Source organism: Gossypium hirsutum, chromosome A09 (assembly GCF_007990345.1).
Source record: "Gossypium hirsutum isolate 1008001.06 chromosome A09, Gossypium_hirsutum_v2.1, whole genome shotgun sequence".
Lineage (NCBI taxonomy): Eukaryota > Viridiplantae > Streptophyta > Magnoliopsida > Malvales > Malvaceae > Gossypium > Gossypium hirsutum.
This window is the reverse complement of record NC_053432.1, coordinates 79,877,882-79,903,433: the sequence shown is the minus strand read 5'-3', so window position 1 is coordinate 79,903,433 and position 25,552 is coordinate 79,877,882. Positions and strand designations below refer to the sequence as shown.

At 32.8% G+C, this 25,552-nt stretch overlaps 4 protein-coding genes across 5 annotated transcripts; 2 read left to right on the top strand and 2 right to left on the bottom strand.

Annotated features, from left to right (window-relative positions):
* Positions 1-390: 390 nt before the first annotated feature.
* LOC107896508 (methylsterol monooxygenase 1-1) lies at positions 391-3,955 on the bottom strand. The gene is made up of 5 exons (XM_016821687.2): positions 3,164-3,955; positions 2,240-2,562; positions 1,155-1,302; positions 1,042-1,074; positions 391-818 (listed from the first exon to the last, which is right to left on the bottom strand). Exons 1-5 carry the CDS (start codon positions 3,491-3,493, stop codon positions 738-740), a joined length of 915 nt encoding a protein of 304 aa, XP_016677176.2. The 5' UTR covers positions 3,494-3,955; the 3' UTR covers positions 391-737.
* Positions 3,956-6,302: 2,347 nt separating this feature from the next.
* Positions 6,303-8,952, top strand: LOC107896505 (protein cornichon homolog 4). Of its 2 annotated transcripts, XM_016821684.2 has the most exons (4): positions 6,326-6,759; positions 7,129-7,310; positions 8,534-8,656; positions 8,758-8,952. In XM_016821684.2, the coding sequence occupies exons 1-4, from the start codon at positions 6,688-6,690 to the stop codon at positions 8,792-8,794; spliced, it is 414 nt and encodes a 137-aa protein (XP_016677173.1). In that variant the 5' UTR covers positions 6,326-6,687; the 3' UTR covers positions 8,795-8,952. The 2 variants fall into 2 exon arrangements, with proteins under 2 accessions (XP_016677174.1, XP_016677173.1); XM_016821685.2 differs by lacking the exons at positions 8,534-8,656; positions 8,758-8,952 and adding an exon at positions 7,692-8,076 and having other exon boundaries at positions 6,303-6,759.
* A 1,704-nt stretch (positions 8,953-10,656) lies between these two features.
* On the bottom strand, positions 10,657-13,112 carry LOC107896504 (ACT domain-containing protein ACR8). Its single transcript, XM_016821683.1, has 5 exons — positions 12,797-13,112; positions 12,488-12,648; positions 12,328-12,395; positions 11,573-12,244; positions 10,657-11,493 (listed from the first exon to the last, which is right to left on the bottom strand). Exons 1-5 carry the CDS (start codon positions 12,856-12,858, stop codon positions 11,140-11,142), a joined length of 1,317 nt encoding a protein of 438 aa, XP_016677172.1. The 5' UTR covers positions 12,859-13,112; the 3' UTR covers positions 10,657-11,139.
* A 9,770-nt stretch (positions 13,113-22,882) lies between these two features.
* Positions 22,883-24,436, top strand: LOC107896503 (AT-hook motif nuclear-localized protein 24). The gene has a single exon (XM_016821682.2). It carries the CDS (start codon positions 23,356-23,358, stop codon positions 24,253-24,255), a length of 900 nt encoding a protein of 299 aa, XP_016677171.2. The 5' UTR covers positions 22,883-23,355; the 3' UTR covers positions 24,256-24,436.
* Positions 24,437-25,552: the final 1,116 nt, after the last annotated feature.

The window sequence follows — 25,552 nt, the reverse complement described above, 5'->3', positions numbered from 1 at the left end:
CTGGACGTAATGATTTCATTCAACACGGTTTTCTCGGGAAGCCCAGAAAGAATTTTCTGAGAAAATTGATGGGGCTTGGTCTCAGTTTCTTACTGGGCCTTAAGCCTAAGCGACCCTTGTGCTAGTTTCTTAAAATGTCTCACTTCATTTTCAGTAATCGATTATTATTCTACGGGCGAAGTCAATAATTTGGTGCTACAAAGTTAGAAATAAAATAATTTTTTTTGAAGATGAAAAGCATAAATTTTGTATTTGGTGACGAAATACTCACCCACTTACTTAATTCACCAAAAAGATCAAATCTTTATAATGATAGGCATGTTTATGCTCAAATATATTAATATGAAATTCGAATACAAATACTTCAAGAAAAATAAAAAAGTGTGAACAAAACCGAGATCAACACATTCTATACTTCACTAGTAACTAATTCTGAGACAAATGAAAATGCACACCATGTCTGATTTATAGTTTCTTAGTTTAAACAAAAAAGATTTAAACAGGGCAAAGACATAGAAAACCTAAATAACAAGAACTGATATATCTTTCAAGCTACCAACAAAATCACATTTCGAAAAAAGACCCAAGTTAATCTTCATCTGAATTCACTTAAGAAATCTACTTCATCATACTAACAATGATTGTCAACTCAAAATCAGATTCCCATAAGTTAATACATGCGATCCGAGAGGAAGACCGAAGAGGCTGCTCGAGAGAATTGCTCCATTGACAAGCGGCTATTCGGATTTAAGATCTTGAGTAGGATAATAGTATGAGCCTCCGTTTTGAGCACCATCAACTTTAGACCCCTCTTTCAACTGAATTACACCAGCAATGAATTAGTGGAATGGAAGAAATGAAACTATCAAGCCGGAAGACTTGGTATGTGAGGCCATGCATGTAAACCCATCAAGACTCATGAAACATATTATAAGCAAGAAAAAATATTTGGAAACAACGGTTTTAAGCATATTTATAGAAGTGTAAAAGATGCCAATGCAAGTAATAAGGGATACGCAACAACGGAAATGAGCAACTTACCTTCCTTAGGACCTTCTTATGATATCGATAGCCCTAATCACACAAGAAACAAATTTATCACACAAGAAAAATTATCATCTGATTACATGAGAAATCATGCACTGGTTCATTACCTTGTCAGTGCCATAGATATAATCACAATAAGTAAAAACTGAAGCAAAGTTGCTCTGGCTTTGTCCTCCAACATAGTGATGATAATCATGGTAATCTGCACCGCCATAAAATGGGATAAATCTTGTGGGAGTCCAAGGGAAGTCATACCTGCATAAAACAACTTACACTGTGAACTGCCTACTTTAGCATCAGAAAGCACTTACTAGGTTCATAAACTGAACATTGTTATACAAATTGCATTAAACCTTAATAACAAGCTACCACTTTTACGCAGGAAAGGTAAAAGTTTATTTTCATCTCCATGGTTGTTCATAGGTCAATTTTACACATGATAACCATAAACCACATGCAGATAAATATACTAGCTGTTTCAATGTGCTACTCCTTTAAACCTGGCCTTTATGATGCCAACAGTCAGACATGTTTATGGCTTATGGCTAACCTATTATCCCAATCACTCTAGATCTTAATCCCAATCACTCTAATAGCAAGTTCCCGACTTGATAGTCATTATCCATCAAGTACTCTGTATTTGACACAAGTGTATGACACATGGGTTTAGGGGTATAAGCTCCAGGGATCCTCCAAATACATGGAAAAACTTGGAAAATTTTGTTCACATACTAGTATCCAACAGTCACACTCGAGTCCAAGTAACATAGTTCATTACTTTTAATTAACTCACAGCAATCAGTTAATAAATTTTCAAATGATGAAAACAGAACAAAGTATTAGAAATGGATGTAACCATTGACAGAATGCAATAATAGCAGGCAAAAGAAAACCATTGAACAAGATATAATATAGATTATTGCATTCCACCACATTTTAAGGGGTAATTAGTAGTAATTCCCTGCGAAACAAAGTTCAACTTATGAAAAAGAACATATCAAGAAAAAGTTGGCAACTGTTGAAAGATCCATCAAAACACAAGCACTTTGTTATAGAAAGGAGGCTCTGAAAAGTAATGAAAATTATTCTAAAGTTGGCATCATTCAGTCACAAGATTAAAGAAACAAAGGCTATTGAGCAAAATGGAAAAGTAAAAAAAATATACAAAAAGGTTAAGCTCTAGTATGCATACCCACTGTGTGTCTCTATTGCTTCGATTTGCCGTAAAGCTATCCATAACCAAAACGTGATCATATGCCCCGGAACAATTGCTGGACCAAGAAAAGAAGGAATCCCGAGGATCAAAACTTCCAACCAATGTGCATATGGTGCGGCAAAGCAGATTGGAGCAGTGTATTCGTGGTGAACCCGATGAATTTTCTCGTAGCCCCATTTACCATGGAGGAACCTGTGAATCCAGTAATTGGTATAATCTTCTATCATGAAATATACAGTCAACTGTGCCACAATCTCCCACAACGATGGTAATGGCAGCCCTGTTCGAATCCCGATAATCTGTCAAGGAAACATCCTCATTCTCAGCTAAACATAAACCAATACTATGCCTCAGAAACTTGCACAGTTTAGTACAAAATAAAAATATTAAAAAGGAATTTGAAAACCCTTATCATTTAAGCTAATTTATGGAGGTTGCAACAATAAGATTACAGATTCAAAATTATTAGAAAGTGTCCTATTAAATGTCTAAATGAACATAGGAATCTATATTCAAATCTCCAAGAATCTCACTAATGAGACTGAAGAATCAACTCCCTACAACAGAGGGGGAAAATGATATGAATTGATCTGTCACTGAAACTTTTTTTTTTTTTGGGGGGGGGGTGGGAGAATATTAAACAAATTTCCCATGATGAAAATGAAAATCTCATTAAGTCCAACATAAAATTTAAGTCAGGAAATTGAAGAAATCCTCATGTGTACACAAGCATATCCAATGAATAAACAAATTTCCTACTACGACAAATCACATTCTCCCGAAACTCAAGCTTTCACCAAAAAAAAAGGTCACCCAAAAGGTCCCAACTTTGTAATCGAACATAAAAGTTTTAAACCAACCCAACCCACAAAAATCCTGAAAAATCGAATGAGTTTTTACCTTAATTGAAGGATAAGAGACTAACTGCAAAGGACCCACAACAAGAACAAACATCCGCATAACATCCTTATAACATTTGAACATCTCGGGCAACGACAGGCTAACTTTGGGTTGAATCTTGTATTTATCGAAACCCAAAGATCTCATCATCTCAACAAAAACGAGCGGCAAAGGAACAACAGAAAATATGAGGAACAAAAACAAGATGTTGTGGCAGTAAAGATAGTAATCCGATTTTTTAGCCGAGTACTTGAACCACATGGTCTCGGCCGCCGTTAGGTTCCGTCCCATGAATGTAGCAGCCTCCTCGATTGTGTCGAACGGCAACATTTTCAGTATTGGTGGTGGCGGTTTTATTGCTTAGTCAAAAGATGCGGCAATTTAAGGGGAATCGTCTGTAGCTTGCATGAATTTGTGAAACACTTTTGAAGACTAATTTTACTTGTTTCTTTCTTTGCATGCAGATTTGGAAATTGGAGGGGAATATATATATACGAGGATTTATTTAATAATCATATTAAAATATATAAAATTAATATAATAATGTATATTTAAAATATAAACAACAATGATCTGATATAAAAATAAATATTTTTAATATATTTTGAGGAAATACTGGAAAATATATTTATATAATATTATTATATTATTTTCAATTCAACTATTAGCTTTATTTCGACAAAAAGAATATGCATTTGAGGAGCTGAAAACGTAATACTACTCCTACCATATGTAAGGTAAGAAACCAGGATCCGATGCCATTCTGGCTCTACATTAGCATGTGATCTGTCTGTTTTTAAAAGGAAATAATTCCCTATACTATATAATTTCGGCTTCCACCTTGTTTGCAGCTGAACAAAAATACAAATTTGAAAATTAGGTTTAAATTCATTTTTTTGGACCTAGGAGTTTTTGCTCGAGTTCAGTCCGACTCGAATCAACTGTTTTGCTGTAATTTTGTTGCTATTTTATTACTATTTTGTTATTATATTGTTCTTATTTTATTGTTATTTTTCGAATATTGTATAACTCTTATTTTATTATTAATTTTGTTACTATTTTAGAGGCATTTACTTATTAAGTTACAACTATCTTAGTATTATTTAAATATAAATAGTTTTAAGACATTTTTAATTTATTGGAAAATATTTATTTTAATATGGGCGGGTCTAGTTGGGCTCGAGTTTAGCATTTTTAATCTTAGTCGGATTTGGACAAAATTTTAAACTCATTTTTCAGATCAAACTGGATCCAAATTTAGAAATATGAATTTAAAATTTTGTATCAATCGAACCTGAACCCGACCCATGATTAGGTCTAGTTCTACAATAGTTTTGGGTAAGTTTATCTTAAATAAGTTTTATTTATTGTGTTATTAATTATATTAATTTATTCTATATTGTAATTGTTTAATATCTATTTTTTTTTCTTCATGTACAAAAGCGATACTTTTTATTTGGGAACTCGAATTTTCATTTTTTTTAAATTTTATAAATAATCATATAGAAAACTATTAATTTCGATTCAGTAACAACAATAAAAGTTATTCAAAAAGAAAATGATGGGAAATCAAGTTAAAAATGGATTATTCACGGTGAAGATCAGAGTTATTAAAATCCATAGATTATAACAACACTTATAACAATACTATACATTAGGGGCGGATTAGTAGCTAAAATAGAAAAATTCTTTATTTAGATTATTTATAATTTATAAAATTATAAATATATAAATTATTATTATATTTTTATTATTGTAAAAATATAAAATTTAATTCCGATTTCGAAAAAATTTTCTAATTCAGCCAATACTATACATACATTATAGTTAAATCTGATTTTAAAGTTGAACCCCTAAAAAAATAGATTTAACCTGAAATCTGATGGAAAACGATGTGAAGTATTTATGATTATGCAAAAGTAGCAATTATTTACAAAGCATTAAAAACAAATGAAGTAATTATAAATGATGAGTAGGGTAGGGGTTTAATATTTATTTTAGCTTTCACTATGCCAGGCTATGATAAGTCGTGGGAATAGGAATGCTCTAATTATTACAACTTGTGCAAAGGAAAAAAAATCAAAGCAGATATATATAAATTTTATTATTCATGTAAAATTATTTTACACTTGTAATTATATATTTTAAGAAAGTAAAAAATATAATATAAAATTTTTAAATAAAATAACTATAAATATTATTTTTAAAAAATATGTAAAGACAAAATCCAAAAATAATAAGATTGATGGATATATTAAATGTCTTATTTTTGTCTCATCATTAGTCCTTTCACGCTACTTCCTTTTTTTTTTTTTACCTTGAGTCACTAACCCTAACAACCCAATCATTATTTGATTTTGGTCTTTGTTTGACCCTTCAAAGATTTCATTTTCTTATAAATGGAGCGTGTTAAATTAGGAAGAAAATAAAGAGAATGGAAATGTTTGAACGATTGAAAAAAATTATATGATATGCATACTTCATATTTTGCATGATTACTGAAAATATAAATCTGTAGACGATAGAATTGGATACAAATCTCCAGAAACAAAACAGGGAAATGTGAGTTGAGAAAGAAGGTAATAAGCAGAGGACTGTGGGCACTAGTGAGAGTGCAATGTATGCATGATAATTTCAGTGATATCATGCCAGTGGCAGTCATCAAATGATAAAAAGCTGGGCAACAATAAAGTGATAAGATAAGAGTTACTTTTTTATTGTTACTTTTTTTGAAGTGAGAAATAAAAGTCAAAACAGTGTTGGATTTTATCTTTTAAGCCGGAAAAGAAGGGGTAAAATGCGTATCGAAATCCAATCATACAGAGTGGACCAAAGCAAAAGCTCCTGTGATGGGTGACTGATGATTAGCGCCCCAAAATATCGGTGGCGAATGCCGATATGATCGATGGTGATGTGATGTGTGGTAATCATTTGGTGCTTGGACTCTCTTTCTTGTTTCCCATGAGCATGCGATATCAATCCCCATTACTGCTACTGTTCTTCTGCACGTTTTTTCCGACCCTCCTCACCATTACACGCCTAACAAGGAAATTGGTTAAGAAGCCCAATCTGTAATGTACTTAAAACTGCCGAACAAGCCCGCAATTATCAAACAACTTCTTAAAGGGTTCCACTTTGGGCTTTGGCCTCCAACAACTGTTAAAAAAGTCCGATGCTCTGACGCCACCATACATTTATCCGATTTGATTTCTGCAGGCTGATTGAATTTGGGATTTGCATAAATTTCAATTCCTGTTCCATATAATAATTTCGATTTAAATTCCCGAAAGGGTTAAAACAACAAGAAGAAGTCTTCCAAGTCTTTTAAACATTAAAAAAGCTCAAACAGCGGTTCCCCCTTTGGCCACTTTTGGTCGGATCTTTCAACGGTTTCCGGGTTGGAACCCAACGCCAACCTCCGGCGTAGCCAAAATTGTGTCTTCTTGTTCCGTTCTCTTATCAACGAAGCAAAAAAAAAAAAAAAAATCAAAAGGGAAATCAAATAAATAGAGAAAAGAGAAGGAATGGGAGATCTCTTTATATGGATTCTTTCTTTCTTCATCCTCATTGCCCTTATTGTTCTCCTTGTGTATCAGGTCAATTCCTTGTTAAACCTACAATCTTTGTTTTTCTTTCATTTTTCCTTTTTCTGTGTTTGTTGCAATGGCATGGTGGGTAATGATTATTTAGTTGATTCTTCATTTTATTTGCAAGTAAATTACCTAATAAATGCTAAAAGAATGAGGACAACTATTATTTTTGGACTGCATTTACGTGTTGAACATTGTTATAGGATCGAAATTCCAGTAACATGGTTACATTGTGCATAGCTCATTAGTGATATTATGAGAATGGGAGGGAATGTATTATGACAGCTTGATGATTTTACTGATGTTATCGTTTTTGTTTGTTTTGCTCATCTGAGAATGGGAATGGATTGTAACAGCTTCATAATTTTGCTTCAGCTTATGTGCTTGGCTGATTTAGAATTCGATTACATCAATCCCTACGATTCTTCATCGCGGATAAACAGCGTGGTCTTACCGGAATTTGTAGTACAAGGAATTTTATGTTTATTCTATCTGTTAACGGGGCATTGGATCATGGCGCTGATATCTGCTCCGTATTTATACTACGATGTTAGACTGTAAGTTTTTCTCCCATCTTCTTAGACTTCTTATCAGTAGTGTAGTCCGTTTCAAGGATAGTTTTCTCTACCTTCGGTTCATGGTCGGATTTAAGCCCTGTCTCGTTGATCTGTTCTGTTTTAGTCCGACGAGCTTATCGATAATGTGCATGTTAGTTAAGGTAGCATTCAAACTTTGGAAAAATCTTAGTTCGTGTGTTTGATAGATAGCTTATTGTTTACTTTGGCATTGATTTGCTGCCCTCTGTTAGGTTAGAGACTGATGCTATGAAGCATCAAGCGTAAAAACAAATTTTCATTTAGCTTGTGAGTGTAATATGGCGCCGGGTTATGTTGTATCCATAGATGGACTCAATGAAATGCTTTATCGATCTTCATTAGAGTGAAAACAATAGACGTGAGGGGAGGTGCGGAGAGGATCTATTGGCAAGCATTTATGTATCCGGAGAGGATTGAATGGAGAATTGCAATATCTGCATGAACAGCCTTGGCCTCCTTGCATAATTTTAGTTATTTGTAGATCAGTGCATATGATACTTAGAGGGTATTTGGTTTGTCGAACATAACATTATGGTCCATAATGTTATATTCCGAAATGAGACTAAAATGTTTAGATTTTAACATTCTGGTCATCTCGTAATATAAGTGTAATCTCATTACAAAAATTATTGGCTTAATTTTAAATTTTGGGCCAATTTGTCATTTATTTTTATTATTGTAATGAATTTGGACTTTTTTCTTAATAGTGAACCAGTGGATATCATACATTACAATTATAATCATTATATTTTATTTAATATTTTTTATTTATATATTAATTCTTGATATAATTGTAGTTGGTGTTGCAATCACTTTTTCATGCATTATTATAATTATAATTTATAAATTTATTTCAACCCAATATATTTACTTATTAATATATAAATTGTAATAAAAAGTAAGAATTTTAATAATTTATCTTAATTTTATTGAAATTTAGATTAAAAAATATTAAATGAATTAAAATTGGTTGAAAATAACAAATTCCATTACAATGACAATTAGATAAAATGTTACGTTCTGTCAATCAAACACCTGAATCTTACATTTCAACTAAATTAATTGATAATCTCACATTCTATCCATAATATTATATTTCCCTAATGGAACATAATCTTTTGTTTAGCACCGCGGGAGTTTTATATGCTTCTGGCCAATGCGCTGATTTTTTCTTTTCTTATCAGTTACACACAGAGACAGCACCTGGTAGATGTCACCGAGATATTTAATTTGCTTCATAGGGAGAAGAAGCGACGCCTTTTTAAACTCGCCTACCTCGTCGTTCTCCTCTTTTTCGATATATTCTGGTACCTTTTGTTATCCAATAAATGCAAAGATTTCTGTCTCCAAATATGTTTCTTTTAATTTTAGTAGCTGCTGACATGAGAAGTCTTGGATGTATTGTCAGGATGATCTGGTCCGCGATTGAAGACGATGATGATTAACCAGAGCCGTCACCTATCTCAACTACTGCCATTAATCGTCCATTAACATTTTTTTTTCCTGCCTTGTTTCAGCTCGAATCTTTTGTAACTGATTTAACATAAATGGAAGGTTGTATTGAGAAAATATCTGTTGGTTTTAGTTCAATATTTTTTTTCAAGCATCTGGTATTTGTTGTTTTTTAGGCCATAAGCTAGCCTCGTTCTTGCATCATGTCCGAAATTGGTGACATAAACAAGAATTAGCAAGAAAGGGGGAGAACAATATATACAATTATTTTATTGATTTGTTGAGTTGATAAGGTGAGGCTAAGAATGATGAACAAGAAATTTAAGGCTTAGTGAACAAGATGCGAGGAAAAAGCCATAGAAAAATTAGCTTGGAGCAGAAAATTATAGAGAATTTTCTATCAAAAAAAACCAAATGGGCTAATATATGGATCTAAAGTTCCCAACAAAAGCATTGAAAAATAGGTTGATTTTGGTGCTATTAGTACACAAAATGCTGTTATTTTGAAATTTTCCTCTTTTTTTTTTCTAGTTAATTAAACAGAGATATAAAATCTGGAGACTATTGTATTATAGATCGAATTGCATTTTGCTTCTTTTATTAAAAATCGACAAGCTAATCCTTATACATTATATTAAAAAGTAAATTAATTATTTTTGTTATCTTATCTTTATTTATTTATATCGATAAAAATTGAGATAATTACAAAACAATCACATAATGACATGTGACATGTCATGTGTACGTCATCCTGACATAAAAAAATAATTTTTAATAATTAAATTAGAAAAAAAATTAACAGAATTAATTTTTTATTTAATATAAAAAAATAATCTAACTCAATATGAGTCATACTTTTACTTTTACCTCTTAGATGGATTCGTAATGGTACAGAACAATGTACAAAATATGTTGAAATTAATTGAATCTTGTCTCATACATAAAAAGATTTTGATTTTTGTGTCATGTCTGTGTCACTTTTGGCTGTTCCGAGAGAGTATAAGGAGCCAGCTAACCTACCCGTGTTAACAGGCGCAGTTACAGGCAACTGAGTCAAAGTGTCGTATTCATCGAAGCTCAAACCCCTAAGTCGACAATGCTTTTTGGGGTCAAAAGTTGTTTACCACCATACTTTCCATTTATTTCTTCCCAATGGGAACCACAAGCTTTTCTCAATTCTACGCCAATGTTTTTATAATCCTGTTGGTCTATTTTGATTAAATACAAAATTTTAAAAGTTTAAAAAATAAAAAAATACCATTCAATTAATTTTTAATTTTATTCAATTTATTTATATTAATTGATTAATTAATTAATTTAATTAAAATTTTTAAATTGATATATCAATCGAATCTTAATTTCTAATTTCATGTGATAATAAATGAGTTATTCAAACACTATATATTAATTGTCAATAAGAGAAGGATTTGATTTTGTTTTGAAATTATGAGTCGTGATTTTGAGGTCATTTTTTCTTTCTTTTTTATTTTAAAATAATTTATTTCCTTTAATAGTATACAATTAGAGAGTTAATATTCACATAATTACAAAAAAAAGATACAATTAAAGAGAAACTGCTCATATAAAAATCTACTATTGTCCCCTCAAAAGTTCCAACCCAAATGAATTTTATAGATAAACAACATTTAATCAAAGCTACTCAAGCAAGTTTTACAACTTGCATTTATTGAGTGAATATTAATATCCTACTTGCATTAAACTAAATTATCATCAAAGGGTAAGATTCTTGTGTTAGAAATACTTAAATCAAATTATTAAATTTTTAAAGAGATTAAAAAAGAAATTGTTTATATATCATGTCGATGCAAAGCAAATAAGCCCAAGAAGAAAATAGTAGACAAAATAAGAAATAAAGTCAATTATAAATTATGTACAAATGTAGTATACAAGGAGAAACCATGATTTTCTTCTACCCAATCTTCTTTCCTACCAACCAAATCTATACCCACAAATTCACAGACCCCACCAACATCCCCCACTCTTTGTCATTTAAAATTCTTCACTTCCTAAAAAAAAAGAAAAAAAAAACCATGGTGGACCAATCAAAGTTGAAGCCAAAACCAACAAATTCACTACCCTTTAAAGGTGGTTTCCAATAGGCTAAAAAAGACAATCGAATCTCAACTATCCCCTTTAGCTGACAGTAAGTCCGATAAATGAATCTTAAACATTTGTAATCTCTTCGGTTGGTATCTTTTGTACCTACAAAATCCGACTATAACATCTATTACCACATTCCACCTTCATATGTACACCAAGGCCACAGCTCAAAGCTCTTTGCCACCAAATTGCTGCCACGAGAGTTGGAGTTTCCACGTCAAGAATATGATTTAATAAGAAGCCCCAAATTGTATAAATTCTTTCTTACTAGGCTCCCAAGTGATAACACTGCCCCACCAACCCCTACTGCTGCTTCTTCCCTTTCATGATATATCAAAGGCAATTCCTTTACCTTTAACTCCCCTAAACCAATCTTTTCTCTCACTGTTTCTATGATTTTGGGATCTGCTACATTCCCGATTGCATCCGTCACATAAAAAACGTTTCGAGCAATGTCATTCGTGGTTGATATTTCGGCTCTTGTCACGTTAAGACCGTTTTCTCGGAAAGTTCGGGTCACATTTGCTAATAGACCTTGCCTATCTGATGTGCATAACTCGAGCCTTACACCCTGCAATCATACAATTAATGCTTCAGTGTTTGCAAATACAGGATAAACATTAAAAACGTAAACGATTCCATATACATACATCGGATGCTCTCCTTTCAACAGCAGCTCGTAAGCATTGGACAACTCGTTGTCTTTCAGCTTCACAACTAATGGGGGTTCCGTCTGTGTGCCTAACATAGAATTCCATATATGCTTTATCCTCAACTGTGTTGATGGTGGCATGGAACACAACATATTGCATATCCGTCAATGTACAAACAACATCGAACAAAAGCTTGGCTCGATCCTTGCACTGAACGTTCACGACCGAATAACCTTTTTCCGCCCAATTTTGCACGGTGACCACGGGCGAATCTTCCCTACATTGCAAAACAGGCTTTCTTCCGTAGTCACTATCTGCAAACATCATTTGATGTAACCTCCTCTCGGTGTGGGTTATGGCCAAAGAAACCGAAGTTTTCGCGCTACGGATATCGTTGTCTCCTCTCAAAATGTTCCTTAAACGTGATTTGATTCTGTCGATTTGCTGCGAGTCGTTAATCGGAGACCCCGAATTGCAGTCTTTAACGGAAATTAAAGACGCGATCCGGCCGTTATGAGTCCATACTTTAGCATCAACCACATCGCATTGCAGGTCAGCTAGAACTGCAAATACTTCAGATAAAAGACCAACTCTATCTGTTCCAGTTAATTCCAAAGCTGTTGAGCCATCAAATCCATGGCTTCTATCGGGGAATGAGGTCTCAAGGGACTGTATAAACCAGACAAAAAAAAGTTTTAGGGGGTAATTAAGCTAGGATTAAGGGGATTGAAGTGTAATTAAGAAATAATTACTTGTTCAATGTAGCTTATAACGCTCTCATCGGTTAACTTATTTCCATTTAAGTCAGTCACATGGAAAACTACAAAAATCAAAGGAAAATGATAGTGCCAAGAATTTTCAATTAAGACCCAGAAATAGTAACATGCCAAATAAAGCAAGCTTTCAGCTCACCATCCATGAACCACTGGCCATCAGATGAAATGTAAGCCTTCTTAATTGAAAGATTTAGATCTGTTAAAACTTGAACAGCGTCTAACAAAATTCCATCTCTTCTGGCACTATCAACCTTGACAAGAGTAGCAGTGGGGCAAACGGCATTGTCAATTACCACCCTTTAATAACAAGAAAAAGCAGAGGAATGAGGAACCTTTAAAACTAGAATAAAGCCCCCAGAACTGAGAAGAACATTGAAAGCAAAATCAAACACATTATAAAACTTGTTTTTGTGATTTGAAGAGAAGAAACGTAAGAAAAACAAACCTAGGAGTTGTCATCCTTATAACAAGCTTCTCGTATTCATCAAGACAAGCATGCCACTCCATCTTCTCCTCCAAACTTTAAAGGAAAAAAAAAACCTTTTTTAATGCCTGGAGACACCTAGGAAACCAACAATGTTGTTGCCAAGTGAGAGATCCTCTTAAAGCTCCACTGTATAATACCTTCAACTAAATCACCATTAACAACTCCTCGCCACACTCTTCTTTTCTCTCCTATGTTCTCCACTTGTTCTTTGTCTCTAAAACAAGGAAGACTTTCAAAGCGCGAAAACACCACTTGTTCGCCCTTCAGCTCTGCTCCACCATGAATATATATATTTACATTAATTAATTCATTTAATCTTTTTCTTCTTTTTAAAAAAAAATAAGATTATTAATATCGAAAGTCGAAACCACGCCTTTAAAAAAAACGAGAGGTGGTCACATCTTACATGGCGTGAGTAACGCCTGCCCGCATGACCTGTTTTTATTACATCATGATTCTACAAAAATCCCACGGGTCAACTTTAATACTGCCACGTCTCTATTGATCCTAGCTCGGATGCCACCTGTACAAAGCCACTGATAAGTGATAAGTATGTTTTAGTTTTTGCCGACGGTTCACACGTGATAACTAACCGGTCGGATCGGCTTTTTTTCTGTCACTTTGTCATGCTCGATGGCTTCGGACTTTCGGTCTTCATTTCTAGTAGGGACAAAAGATTAAAATTTGATTTTTATTATAAATGTAATTTAACGGATTCAAATTTACTATTATTTATAATTTTAAATATGCAAGAAACATATTTTTTAAGATATATTTTTTAGGACTATTACGACAATAAAGTTAATATGATGTCAAATGGAAGTAAAAATCCAGGTAGAAAGTACACTAAACTACATGTATAAATTACGTGCCTATATATATTTCCTCGCCCAAACTATATATGTATACACCTAGTTAAAGTTGTGTATATATATTTATTCGTGAACCCTACCGCTCTCAATGGAATGTATTTAAGTAGCTCACCAACCTTAGAGCAACAAGTACAATCAGAAATCTTTTTAAAGGTAAAAATTAAATCATATATCTTTACGCCCGGTAAAAATATAACTTATTATTTTAATAATTTATATATTTATATTTTTTAAATAATCAAATTTTAGGGGTTAGAGTATAATTTTACTATTATTAATTTAAAATGTTATAAATTATAAAATGTATAAATGAATAATTTTTTATTTTAGAGGGGCCGAGGCTCCTACATCCCCCAACTTCTTAAATATTAAATTCATACATTTTCGAATATAATTTCTCAAAATTTAAAGTTACATCATTTTAGATATAACTCTTTTCGATTTGAACAACTTTCTAAATTTTAAATTTTAAACTTACACATTTTCAAGTACAATTTCTTAAAATTTAAGCTTACACCAAAATACATATTGCCTTTTCAAGCACACTTGGCCTTCATGAACATGAAACCTTTCCCGACAAACAAGCCTCTTTTAAGTATCCATTGCTTCCCAAAAGATTTGATCACCTCTTTTCCCCACCATACTTCCAACACCCAAGAACACTCATTTTCTTGGACAAGAAAAAAGTTTCTCCCTACTTTCTCTACCATACTTCCAACACTAATTGATTTTATGTATCTGCACCCTACACGAATAAATTATTCTTAAACTCTTAACCCTAAATTAGAATAAATATATATATCTTAATGTAATGTGTTTGACAATTTTTTTTTATTTTTATTGTCACCGTTACATTTGTAACTAAACATATAACCATTCCGTCACTATTTTTAATATCACCACTATATAATAATTAATTTTATCATCATCGTCATTGTTTTTAATGTTATTAAAATAAAATTTACTGCTCATTCAAATCGACCTTTAAGACCAAATAATTCAACGTAAAAAGTCAAAATTTTAAAAACTTTTTCTTAAACTAAACTATAATCAAAAGATATTCGAAGCCATGATTAAAACTTTTATCAAATAATTAAAAATACGAGTATAAACCCTATCCCCGTCGATATAGCATTCACAAAAAAAATGGAAACAGCTAACTTAAACTTCGAAATATATTTCAGTCGATTTGAATGTATTTTCCAGGAAGCAAATTCATATTCCTTATAGAACGGTCGATATTTATGAGGGGCAAATCTCACGTGTAGGCATTTAATTGGTAGGGTATCCATAAATTAAACACTGCACGCCTGTAGTTGTTGAGTCACGCGTTGGGATTTATTATGTCGTCTCTTGTAATAAAACTTTTGGTCTATGTTAATAGTCTTGAACGTGTTGATCACACAAGTGGACATGCTGTCATAATAAACACCCCTACCCCAATACAGTGGTATGGGACGGACCCAAGGTATGCACATCACGTGCAGGCTTGACAGAAACACGTTCTCCGGTTTATCTACACCGTGTCTTTCACCGCTTCCGACGTGGCCTTTTCTAATGTCTAAACCGTTTAAAACAAATAAAGAAAAAGGCAGCTTGTCATGTTTAGTTGAGTCAATAATATAACTTATATCTTACCAAAAAATTAACAATATGAAATAATAAATTTCAACTAACCTCAATTCAAATTTTTTAAAAAATGAGCGACTTTTTTTTTTTTTTTTAAATCTAACTCTCCGTTGAGGTGAATCGCCGCAACGATGTTTGAAGTTTGAACTGCAATTGGGTGACGATGGTTCCGCATGATAGAGTATTTGAAAACTTCCAGACACTCTCCCTTTCGAACGTGCATTACACTAACCCAAATCCGACAGCTGTTCGTGTCTTTTAAAAAAGACAGAAGGCGTCTGACAGTTATTGGTTGGCGGTTAAAACTTTGAATCTAAGATTTTTTACCCAAAAGCTTTACAGGGGACCAGCTCTGGATGATTAGGGTATGGCAAAAACCGGTGATATTCCCGCCAAAGCAAAGGCGATAATGGGGACCACGGCATCGCCGAAATATCCACATCGATAAAAAAAATAAAAAAAATAGCAATTTAAAGAGAAAGAGCAACCCATAAACCAAAAGAAAGAAGAAGAAAACGTGGGGCCCACTTGTCCGATGTGGGAAGTAGAAGAATTAGGGATGGGTCATTGGGTTGTCTTTTGCAGCAACGGAGAGCCAACTACGAGGCGACAATGAAGAGCCACGCATATGACATCTCAGCACGTCGGTATCTGGGTCCCTTCTTTTCTTACCTTACTTTATAATAATAATAATTTTGAATTTTTAAGGTTAACCCTTCTCGTTCTTTTGCGTGGTGGCGGACCGCCTCGTCTTTTTTGACCGTTACTCTGAACTTTTGGCGCCAAACTCGAATTGAGGCGGGAGTTAAGTGGGACAAAATGAAAAAGAAAAATTGCATATGCTGACCTGCTTTTTGTTTTTGGTTTTTCCATTTGAATAAATGTTCGTATATTTTGATACCAATCATAATTGTTACAAGAATTCGATTGAAAATACGTTCGTAATTACAATATTATTTTGATTTTTGTTTGTATTTATTAATATTTACTATAATATTAGGATTAATGTGATTAAAAAGTTTCAAAATTTCCAGGTTGTGCAGTAAGGGTTGTTGGCTATAATATTGGTATGGGATGGGTAAAGCATGAACCTTAAAACATCAAGTTATGGCAGTGCAATTTTATATAGTTGCTGCCGTACTCTCCAAGGCTCTGACCACATACAAACATGAAGTGCTTAAACCTTAACGAAACTGAATCCAAGTATATTCACTTTATCGATCTGAAAATTGCAAAACCTTGCCCCACTCATGCTTTGAAAAAGAACACACTGAATATCATTTCTCTTCAATACCCTGCTTGCCTTAGAAGAAATGGTTGGAAGGCTATTACAAGGGAATAGGGTGGGTTTGCATGGATTTTGAAAACATCCACGACGTGTTACAATCCCGACTTGAAGTGTAAATGAAAGGGTACGGGGTACCCTATGCCAGCTTGGGTTTAACCCCGTGTAAACAGGTTTGAAAATCCAAGTGGGAACCCACTAGTCTTGATTGCGGTTGAGGCAGGCCCCAGTCCGAGCCTAAAATCCCACACTTACCTTTTATAAAGTGAGTTTTGTTTTCCCCGTTTAACATCATGTGTTAGGGTTGGGTTGAGCAGATTGACAAAATCATGACCAAAGGATTGATTTTGCCACACAAAATTGAGGCACTAACTAAGGTTTAGTGATGCCCCATGTCTTTTTCTTTGATCACAGCCCTTCCCCACCTGCTGCTTCATCACCAAAATTTTGGGATCTTCATTTATGAATCCTTAATCTTAGGTTTTGTCATTTCCCTTTTTTACCTCTTACTTTTTGTTGTTATTTTTCAATATAAAAGGAGATTGCAATTCATGATAGGTGAAGGATGAGATACCAATGTCAAAACTTTTTTAAATGTTGGGTTAAAATAAAAGCCTCATTTCGTGAAGGATAACCCACAAAAATAAATGGGTTGGTAGGTTTGAGATCCAGGCCAATGTTTAAGGCTCGCCTCAAATCCATTTTTCAGTTTTGGGCCCAAACACTTAGTAACTTCTGATTTATTATCAGTCACCTGTTAAGCTATGTTCAACATATGCAACTTTTCTCTTTTATTTAACATTTTTATTATTTCCTAAAGATTTAGAGATGACGTACGATGAATTCAAGCTATCAAAGAAATTAGTTTAATTAGAAGAAGATATAAGATTAAAATATTTTGATGATGGACAAAAAAAGATTCCACATGGATTGCCAATCACGTGGACGCCTTCATTCCTAATTAATCTAAAGTCCATGACTCTATTGACTTCCAATTAATTAAACCCCAACATGTGAAAGTCTTATATTTTGTTTTAGTTATTTTTCAAAGTATTTTTAGGGTAAGAGAAACAAATGTAAGGCAGTGGGTGCCATTCACATGGTATTTCATCTAACTTTCTCACCCTCCATCGACTTGGGGTTATTTTAATCTATTTCTTTTATTTTTACTTTTAATCATAAGATGGTGATTGGTTGATTTGTTTAATGAAATAGTTAGGCACTTGATTAAGATAAAAAGCAAATCTTCTCTACAGCACTAACATTTAAAGCTACAGTTTCTATTTAGAGTTAAATTATTTCATTATTTGTAAAATTGATTTGAGATTTACATCTCATCAATTAAGCATCAAGGAAAAACAAATAAGATTTACAATAGTAAATCTGTAAAAAGGTTGACGTCATATCAAGTATAATACATTAAAAAATTTAAAAATAGATAGAGTTACGGGCTAATTGAATATTCCACTTAAGAGCAATGTATATTTATTTTAGATGATATAATTATTGGAATCTTTTATTTGGAGTAAATTGACTCCTAATTAAGGATAAAGTTAGAAAATTGTTTTAGGAGAACATAAATGGATAAAAAATAGGAAAAAAGTATAATTTTATTATATTAACTTATGATTTCTTAAAAACTAAAGGACTAAAATACAAAATTTTTCATATCGGGCAAAGTTAATGGTCCCCTCCCTCTGTCCCTTACTCTCAACTTTTTATTATTCATACGGCACTTTTTATCTTATATGTTACATTGATAAATAGTTTAAATTTAAAAAAAATTAAAAAAATTAAAAATAATAATTTCAAAGATTATGAAAATAATCTTAACAAATTTAAAAAATAAAAAATAAAATAATAATTTTCCAAATTTAACCCAAAATCTCATAAAATATTTGCAACAAACTACAGTAGTGTGCATTCTCAACAAGTAGTGAATATCGCATTGATACACACCATTTCTTATTAGAATTGGTGCATAAATGTTATGGTAAAAATTGAAGTTAGAAATTCTAATATTATTCGTGTCTTACTTAGTAGGAATCAAAATTTTAATTACTACGGAAAATAAATTGATTACATTAATTTATTAATTAAATAGTAATGGGTGGAACTAATACGGAATCAGATTACGAAAAAAGGCAATAATAAAATTAAAAGCCAGTTTGGTTGGAGAAAATGTTAAAATGTTAGTTTTCACAATATTACTTAATTGAATTAATTCATCAAAGTTAAAAGACAAAATTGTGAGAAATAAAAAAAAAATCATTTTTTGTAAAATAAATTTTTTTTTACAATTAAACAGTAAGCTCAACTTAGTAATATGAATAAGTAAATCCAATATAAAGAAATCAGTTTATGAACAAAAATATCGGGATCATCTGAAACGAATCTAGCATCAATACATTTTAAGATATGATGATGATAAAAAATACATTTTAATATATAAATGCGACAATTGAATCTAAAAAAACACAGTGGCCTACTGATGGGAGCTGAGTTGACTGATTACCCTAAACATGGCTGTGTTTTCTTGTCTTTTTTCTTCCTTTATATAAAAATATTAAATCCAAACGAAGCCGGCCATTTCTAATTACAAAATAAAACAGAAATTATGGGAAATTAATTATAGAAGACGTCATTAATCCATTATTATCTTATTTTTCTTAAAAATCATTATCCATCCAAGCCTTTTTGCTTAACTTCTCCCTGTTGATTTTACTATTTAAAGCAGAATATTCACGTAACATTTTATCATTTTTAAAAAAATTAAATTATAAATTTTAGAAAGGATGAAAATATAATTTTATTTTTTTATTAGGGAAAAACTGTCACTAGAATGGAATTAATTTTTAGGAAATAATTATATTTAATGTCTTTGGCCTAATGTCAACTTAATCTTAAAAAAATAAAAAATAAAATAAAACTAGGTTTGATATAATTATACATATTGTTTATTGGTTATTACTCTTTCAACTTGCACCCAATTTCAACTCAACCACGGCTGCTATTTCTCCTTTCCAACAAACATATAATTGAGTTGATATATATATATATAATCTCTCTCTTAATATAATATGTGTATGCCTCACATGCATCGTAATGTCCATAAAAGATGGTTCATCATGGCCTCATTATCCTTAATTATCCAATTAATTCAAGTCAAATTTGATTTATCTTTTAATTAAATAATAACTACTTGATATATACATCAAGACAATCAAACTTTAGCATGAAGCCAGGAAATGAGAATATCAATACATATGGGTGTGGCCTGTCCATGGATCATGTTATTCATCCCTCATTGATCTTGGGAAATGATTTTCTTTAATTATAAAGTACTTATGACCCTTTGGTTAAATGGTTCAATTCTACTTTTAGCCCTTCTTAATCTTAAATATACTCAATTTTAACTTCTTTTAATCACTTTATTCAATGAAAAAAAAATTGTATTTTTAGTCCCTCTCAAAAAAAATTTTTCACTTTAAAAAATTTATCTCAGCAACCCAACAAAAAATTCCTGGCTTTCCGAAGCTAACAGACACGTCTTGAGAGGGATGTACTTTTAATTATGCTTTTGGATGATATGATTGATTACAACCTAATAATGCATCTTAAAAATGAGAAATTTGTACCGGCTCAATTTTGGGTTTAAAAATGGTCATAAAGGAGCAGCAGCTTTGACAATCAAAGAACAACAATTAAACAAATTTAAATTAGTAAAACATGAAAGAATAAAACGAAAAAAAAAAAACAATCAACTCGTGGAGTCATCTAAATAGGAAACAAGTAATAATACAACCATATAACATAATCATATGATATAATTAGAATAAAATAACAGCTTTTGTTAGTCCTATGTTTACTACTTGTAATAAAAAAAAAAAATCAAACTACTACTTGTATAGTGGATAGTACTACTCTTGTTACCTTAAAATCTTCTTAAATAAGATTAAGATTGAATAAATATTTTATATTTATCATAGCTAGTAGTATTAAATTTTGAACTAATTATACTAAAAAATCAACAAATTTAAATACAAAAAAACAACCACCATAAAATTTATTCTTTAAATTGGATAAGCCAAGTATATTTATTTTTGGTATGTCAAGAAAAGTACAATTGGTAAGGATAGGGTCTAATCCAACTTCACTTTGAAATGGTTAGAGATTAGCTATAGAATACTAAAGGGTCATAACTCATAGTTAGAATAAGGTTGCAGGGAGGGGTATTTATATTTGGCATTGGGCGAAGAATGGACAATTCTCTGTGACTGAAACTTATAAAGCAATTATGAAAGATAGTTGGTCACCATCTGATCGATGATTTATGGCAGAACATTTGGAAGCTTAAATGCCCACAAAGTATCAAACACTTGTTGTGGCTGGTTTTGAAAGATAAGACTTCTCACTAATAGTGAGAGGTGGTTTGGACTTCAATCTTACTTGCTTACTTTGTGGACACTACAATGATACTATCATCCATATTATAGAGACTGTCGCTTTGCTCGAGTTATTTGCACAAGACTTATTCCAATTGATATCTTAAAGAGATTCTTTGAGGTACCTTTATCAAGTTGGATTAATGATAATATAGAAAACTCTCTTAATTTGCTTTTGATGATTTTGAATGGCCTACTGTTTTTGGAGTCCATCCTCTGTTGGTTCATTTGGAAACAACGTAACATGTTACCTTGTCTTTGCAAATGAGAATTGTAATGCAGATAATAGGATTTGGGTGACAACAATGAAGAGTAGTTCTCCTAATAGCAATAGACCAAGAAGAGCCACGATGGGAATTCGATGGGTGCCGCCAGAGGATGATTGGGTTAAGATTAACTCGGACGGTGCTGTCAAGGGAGTTGAACAAAGGGCCTTTGCTAATGGAGTTATTCTTGATAAGCATGGAAATTGGATAAAAGGTTACTGCAGAAACATTGATATATGGTCTTAATTTGGCCTGGGAAAGGAGTTTCAAGAAGATACTTGTAGAAAGTGATACCATGCATGTGGTGCATGTTGGGCTGGTGCGAAGCATTGTTAAGCTGAGGGATAGACGACATTGGACTGTCAAGTTTTCTCATGTTTATAGAGAGGCTAATTTTATGACTAACTTTGCTACATCTTTGGCTCCTGGACTTCATTTGTTTGACCGGCCTCCTATGGATGCTATAAACTTAGTTTTAAGCGATATTCTTGGAATTTCCGATTGTGTCATTTCAACATTTTAGTTGAACAATATCCTTTCCTTTCCAGGAAAAAAAAAAGAAAAAAGTTGCCTGCTGCTGGTGCTGCAAATTGCAAGGCCTTTTGCCGATAGGGCTGTCGTGAACTGTTCCTCTGTCAGCGGTTCCCACGCGTCTTTTCTCGCCCACAACACTCTGGATTATGCGGTCAAACCTGTACTTTACAACCCCTCTTTCCTCCATAATTACACATAAATAATATTATAAATCTTGTTTATAGAATTTATCAATGAACGCCTTGGGGTGAGTACACCACTGATCACCAACATTTCAATCTCCAGTTTTTATGTATATTTTATGGGGATTTCCTTTTTTTTTAACACCTCCATAGCTGCGAGCTCTTTGTTTCTCCGATATACATAAGCAATGCGACAAAGATTGAACATGGGTTTAGACTTTAGCCCGCAATGATAGGATTTCTAAATAAATTTTTTTGTTGTTTTATAGGTAACTTTCATGTTGTTTAGAGTTTATGTTTTCCCCCTCCTTGTGAGAGCACATACCAATATCATAATTCACATATAATTTAAAGAAAATTATGATATATATATTGCATAAATTACTAAGGATTTGAATTTGAACTTTAGGGTGCAAGTAGGTATCTTGTGTTAAATATGTTATAATTATATGTAAGAACTAACTTTTTTATTCTAAATCATAATTAAAACGCTTAAGAAATAATACTTGAGTGAGTGGATTTTCAATATATTTAATCATTTATTTGAAGAAATTGATATTTAGTTCTAAAGTAATTAATTTAAATGATGTTATATTTTTTTCTAAAATATTAAATTAAAATTAATTGAGAGTATATTAACAAAAAAATGTTACTGAAGTTTGAGTGATATTAGTTGTTGCATAATTAAGATGTAATGAAATTTGAAGCAGGATGCTTAATTACTATAGCACCAGCTAGAGGAGTTAAGAGAGAGATAGAGAAAGAGAAGTGGGGACCTTACTAACTCCACTCCACTCCACTCCACTCCACCGCCCATAATAAGCAAAAGAAAACCAAATTGACCCAAATGCTCCCTCTTTTTACCTATTTTCATTTCTGATCATTTATATAGTATATCTCTACCCTATTCTCCTTCTTCCTCTTTCACTTTTAGCTCTTCACCAAACCCCATATCCTCTCTCTCTGAGTAATACTTACAGAAGAAAAGGATGCTGAATTCAGCCCAAACATCTTCTTCTCGACCCTCAGTTTTCTGGGTTCTGGTTTAGGGTTATGGGCGTTTGTTGCTTAGAATGAAAGAAACAAGCAAGAGCATAGGAAAAGACTGATTTTGGTGTTATGAGCTAAGCAACACTTTTTCTTCTAACTTATAATTATATATTTTTCATTATATCCCTCTTTACTTCCCACTATCTTCCCTTTTGTTTATTTAACAAGCAGAGCTTTAATTAGTGCTTTCATTATTGCTTTGGGGGGTGTTTTCAACTTTCAATCACTGCTTTAAAACGTTTCATCGCATATTAATGGATCCAGTTACATCGCATGGTCTTTCTCTTCCGCCTCCATTTAACATCAGAGATTTCAATCTTCACCACCACCATCATCACCAGCAACTGCAGCAGCAGGATCATCAATTCCATCATCAAAACTCCGAAGATGAACAAAGCGGCAGCAGCAGCGGCGTAAAGAAACTGGAACGCGACGACGGCAGCGGCACCGCCGATGGCAAAGAGCTTAGTATCCATGGTGAAGGGGAGACGAATAGAAGGCCACGAGGCAGGCCTGCTGGATCCAAGAACAAGCCTAAGCCACCCATCATCATCACTCGCGACAGTGCCAACGCTTTACGCACTCATGTAGTGGAAATAGGCGACGGTTGCGACATCGTCGAGAGTGTATCCACCTTTGCTCGACGACGCCAAAGAGGCGTTTGCATCATGAGCGGAACTGGGAACGTCACCAATGTTACACTTCGGCAACCAGCCTCGGCTGGTGCAATCGTGAGCTTACATGGGCGTTTCGAGATATTATCATTGTCCGGTTCGTTCTTGCCTCCACCGGCACCGCCTGCAGCCACGAGTCTAACCATATACTTGGCCGGCGGGCAAGGGCAGGTCGTGGGTGGCAGTGTTGTCGGGACACTAACGTGTTCAGGCCCTGTTGTGATTATGGCAGCTTCGTTTAGTAACGCCGCGTATGAGAGGCTTCCATTGGAAGAAGAAGAGCCACCGCAGCTTCCGATACCGGCCGGTGCAATTGAATCGTCGCCGGATGCAGTAGGAGGCCAGCAGCAGCGGCAACAACAACAAGCAATGGCCGAGTCAAATCCGCCTTTTTTTCATGGACTACCACCAAATCTTCTCAATTCTATTCAATTACCAAGTGAGGCATTTTGGGCCAATGGTGGTCGCTCTCCATTCTAGCTAACAATCTTTGGTGAATTCAGTTCAGCTTCATCTTCAGGCCTCAACTATAGCCAAGAGGATGATAAAAAGAAAAAAAAAAAGAACTTGATTTATAGCTAGGAAATCTGGGTTTGTTGAGCAACATTTTCCAGGTTTTGTTTCTTTTATTACTGTTAGTTTCTTCTTTCTTCATTCTGAATTGAATTTGATGAGTAGATGGTATATGCCTGCATGTCGATTGAATGGGTGTAAATTCATGGATTCTTGGTGCATTTGATTTTATGAGAACAAGTATTTCCAGTGTGCTTTAATGTAACTAGAGTTAGAATAATTTTAAATATTCTGACAAATACCAGAATATCGAATCTCACCTTAATTTTGATTCATATATATATACACACAAAATCATATAGTACAGAATATTTCTTCTTTATAATCAAACCCACGTATAGGAAGAGAGTTGGTATACATTAGTTGTTGTTATTTATATATGTAAAAAATAAGACAAGGTGAAAAAGGATCAGTACTGGGGTTGGCTAACAAATATAGATATTGAAGGGCATTTATGTAGTGTTGAAAAATGTTTGATCTTAAGAGAGTAGTCATAGTTAGGGTTTTGGTTTACGAAGAATGGGGAGACAAGCAAGTGTTGGGGGATTCTGATTCACACGTGCATGCTGCTCTTTTCGAGGCAGTTTTATCTCAAAATACTACTACCATAAAAATTTAAGGCAATAAGCAGCTAGGTTCATGGTGTTTCGAATTTGGTAAATTGTCCAAAATATATCCAGCGGGTGAAGAAATTTGTTTGTAAAAGTTCAACATGAAATAATCTACTACACTGCATTACTTTTCTTGGATGATTTACTATGTTTAATTATTAAAAAGTAGGTAACTTATTAATTTCATTTGAACTATAATTAAGTTTGTTATCTAGTGAATAATTATTAAAACTATAAATAAATTTTAATTTTATGAGCAATTCAATACATAACCTTTGATTTGATATAATTGTATACATAAAATCTTGATTGTATTTTAAATATATTCATCAAAATTTAATTTTAATACAACTGTATACAATAAATACATTAAATTATTTTTTATATTTGATAAATATAATTTTTTGCATATGTAATATGTAAATGTAAAATGGTACTATATCGGTAATTATATGAATGATTTATGAAAACTAAAATCAAATAAAAAATTATGCATTCATATATAACATTAACTGAAGCCTTATACAACAAAAAATCAAACGTGTCGATAACTCTTTACGGGTTTAAACTGATTTTTTACAACATTTTTATTG

What these genes read in the sequence shown, in the direction of transcription:
- LOC107896508 (XM_016821687.2), bottom strand. Translation starts at nt 3,493, where the DNA reads ATGTTGCCGTTCGACACAATCGAGGAGGCTGCTACATTCATGGGACGG. An exon ending in GCAATAGAGACACACAGTGG is followed by an intron (nt 1,303 to 2,239) that starts GTATGCATACTA and finishes TGTTTTATGCAG; the next exon opens with GTATGACTTCCCTTGGACTC. An exon ending in ATAAGAAGGTCCTAAGGAAG is followed by an intron (nt 819 to 1,041) that starts GTAAGTTGCTCA and finishes GGTGTAATTCAG; the next exon opens with TTGAAAGAGGGGTCTAAAGT.
- LOC107896505 (XM_016821684.2), top strand. Translation starts at nt 6,688, where the DNA reads ATGGGAGATCTCTTTATATGGATTCTTTCTTTCTTCATCCTCATTGCC. An exon ending in TTATACTACGATGTTAGACT is followed by an intron (nt 7,311 to 8,533) that starts GTAAGTTTTTCT and finishes TTTTCTTATCAG; the next exon opens with TTACACACAGAGACAGCACC. An exon ending in CTCTTTTTCGATATATTCTG is followed by an intron (nt 8,657 to 8,757) that starts GTACCTTTTGTT and finishes ATGTATTGTCAG; the next exon opens with GATGATCTGGTCCGCGATTG.
- LOC107896504 (XM_016821683.1), bottom strand. Translation starts at nt 12,858, where the DNA reads ATGGAGTGGCATGCTTGTCTTGATGAATACGAGAAGCTTGTTATAAGG. An exon ending in TGGCCAGTGGTTCATGGATG is followed by an intron (nt 12,396 to 12,487) that starts GTGAGCTGAAAG and finishes TGATTTTTGTAG; the next exon opens with TTTTCCATGTGACTGACTTA. An exon ending in TTGAAAGGAGAGCATCCGAT is followed by an intron (nt 11,494 to 11,572) that starts GTATGTATATGG and finishes GTATGATTGCAG; the next exon opens with GGTGTAAGGCTCGAGTTATG.
- LOC107896503 (XM_016821682.2), top strand. Translation starts at nt 23,356, where the DNA reads ATGGATCCAGTTACATCGCATGGTCTTTCTCTTCCGCCTCCATTTAAC.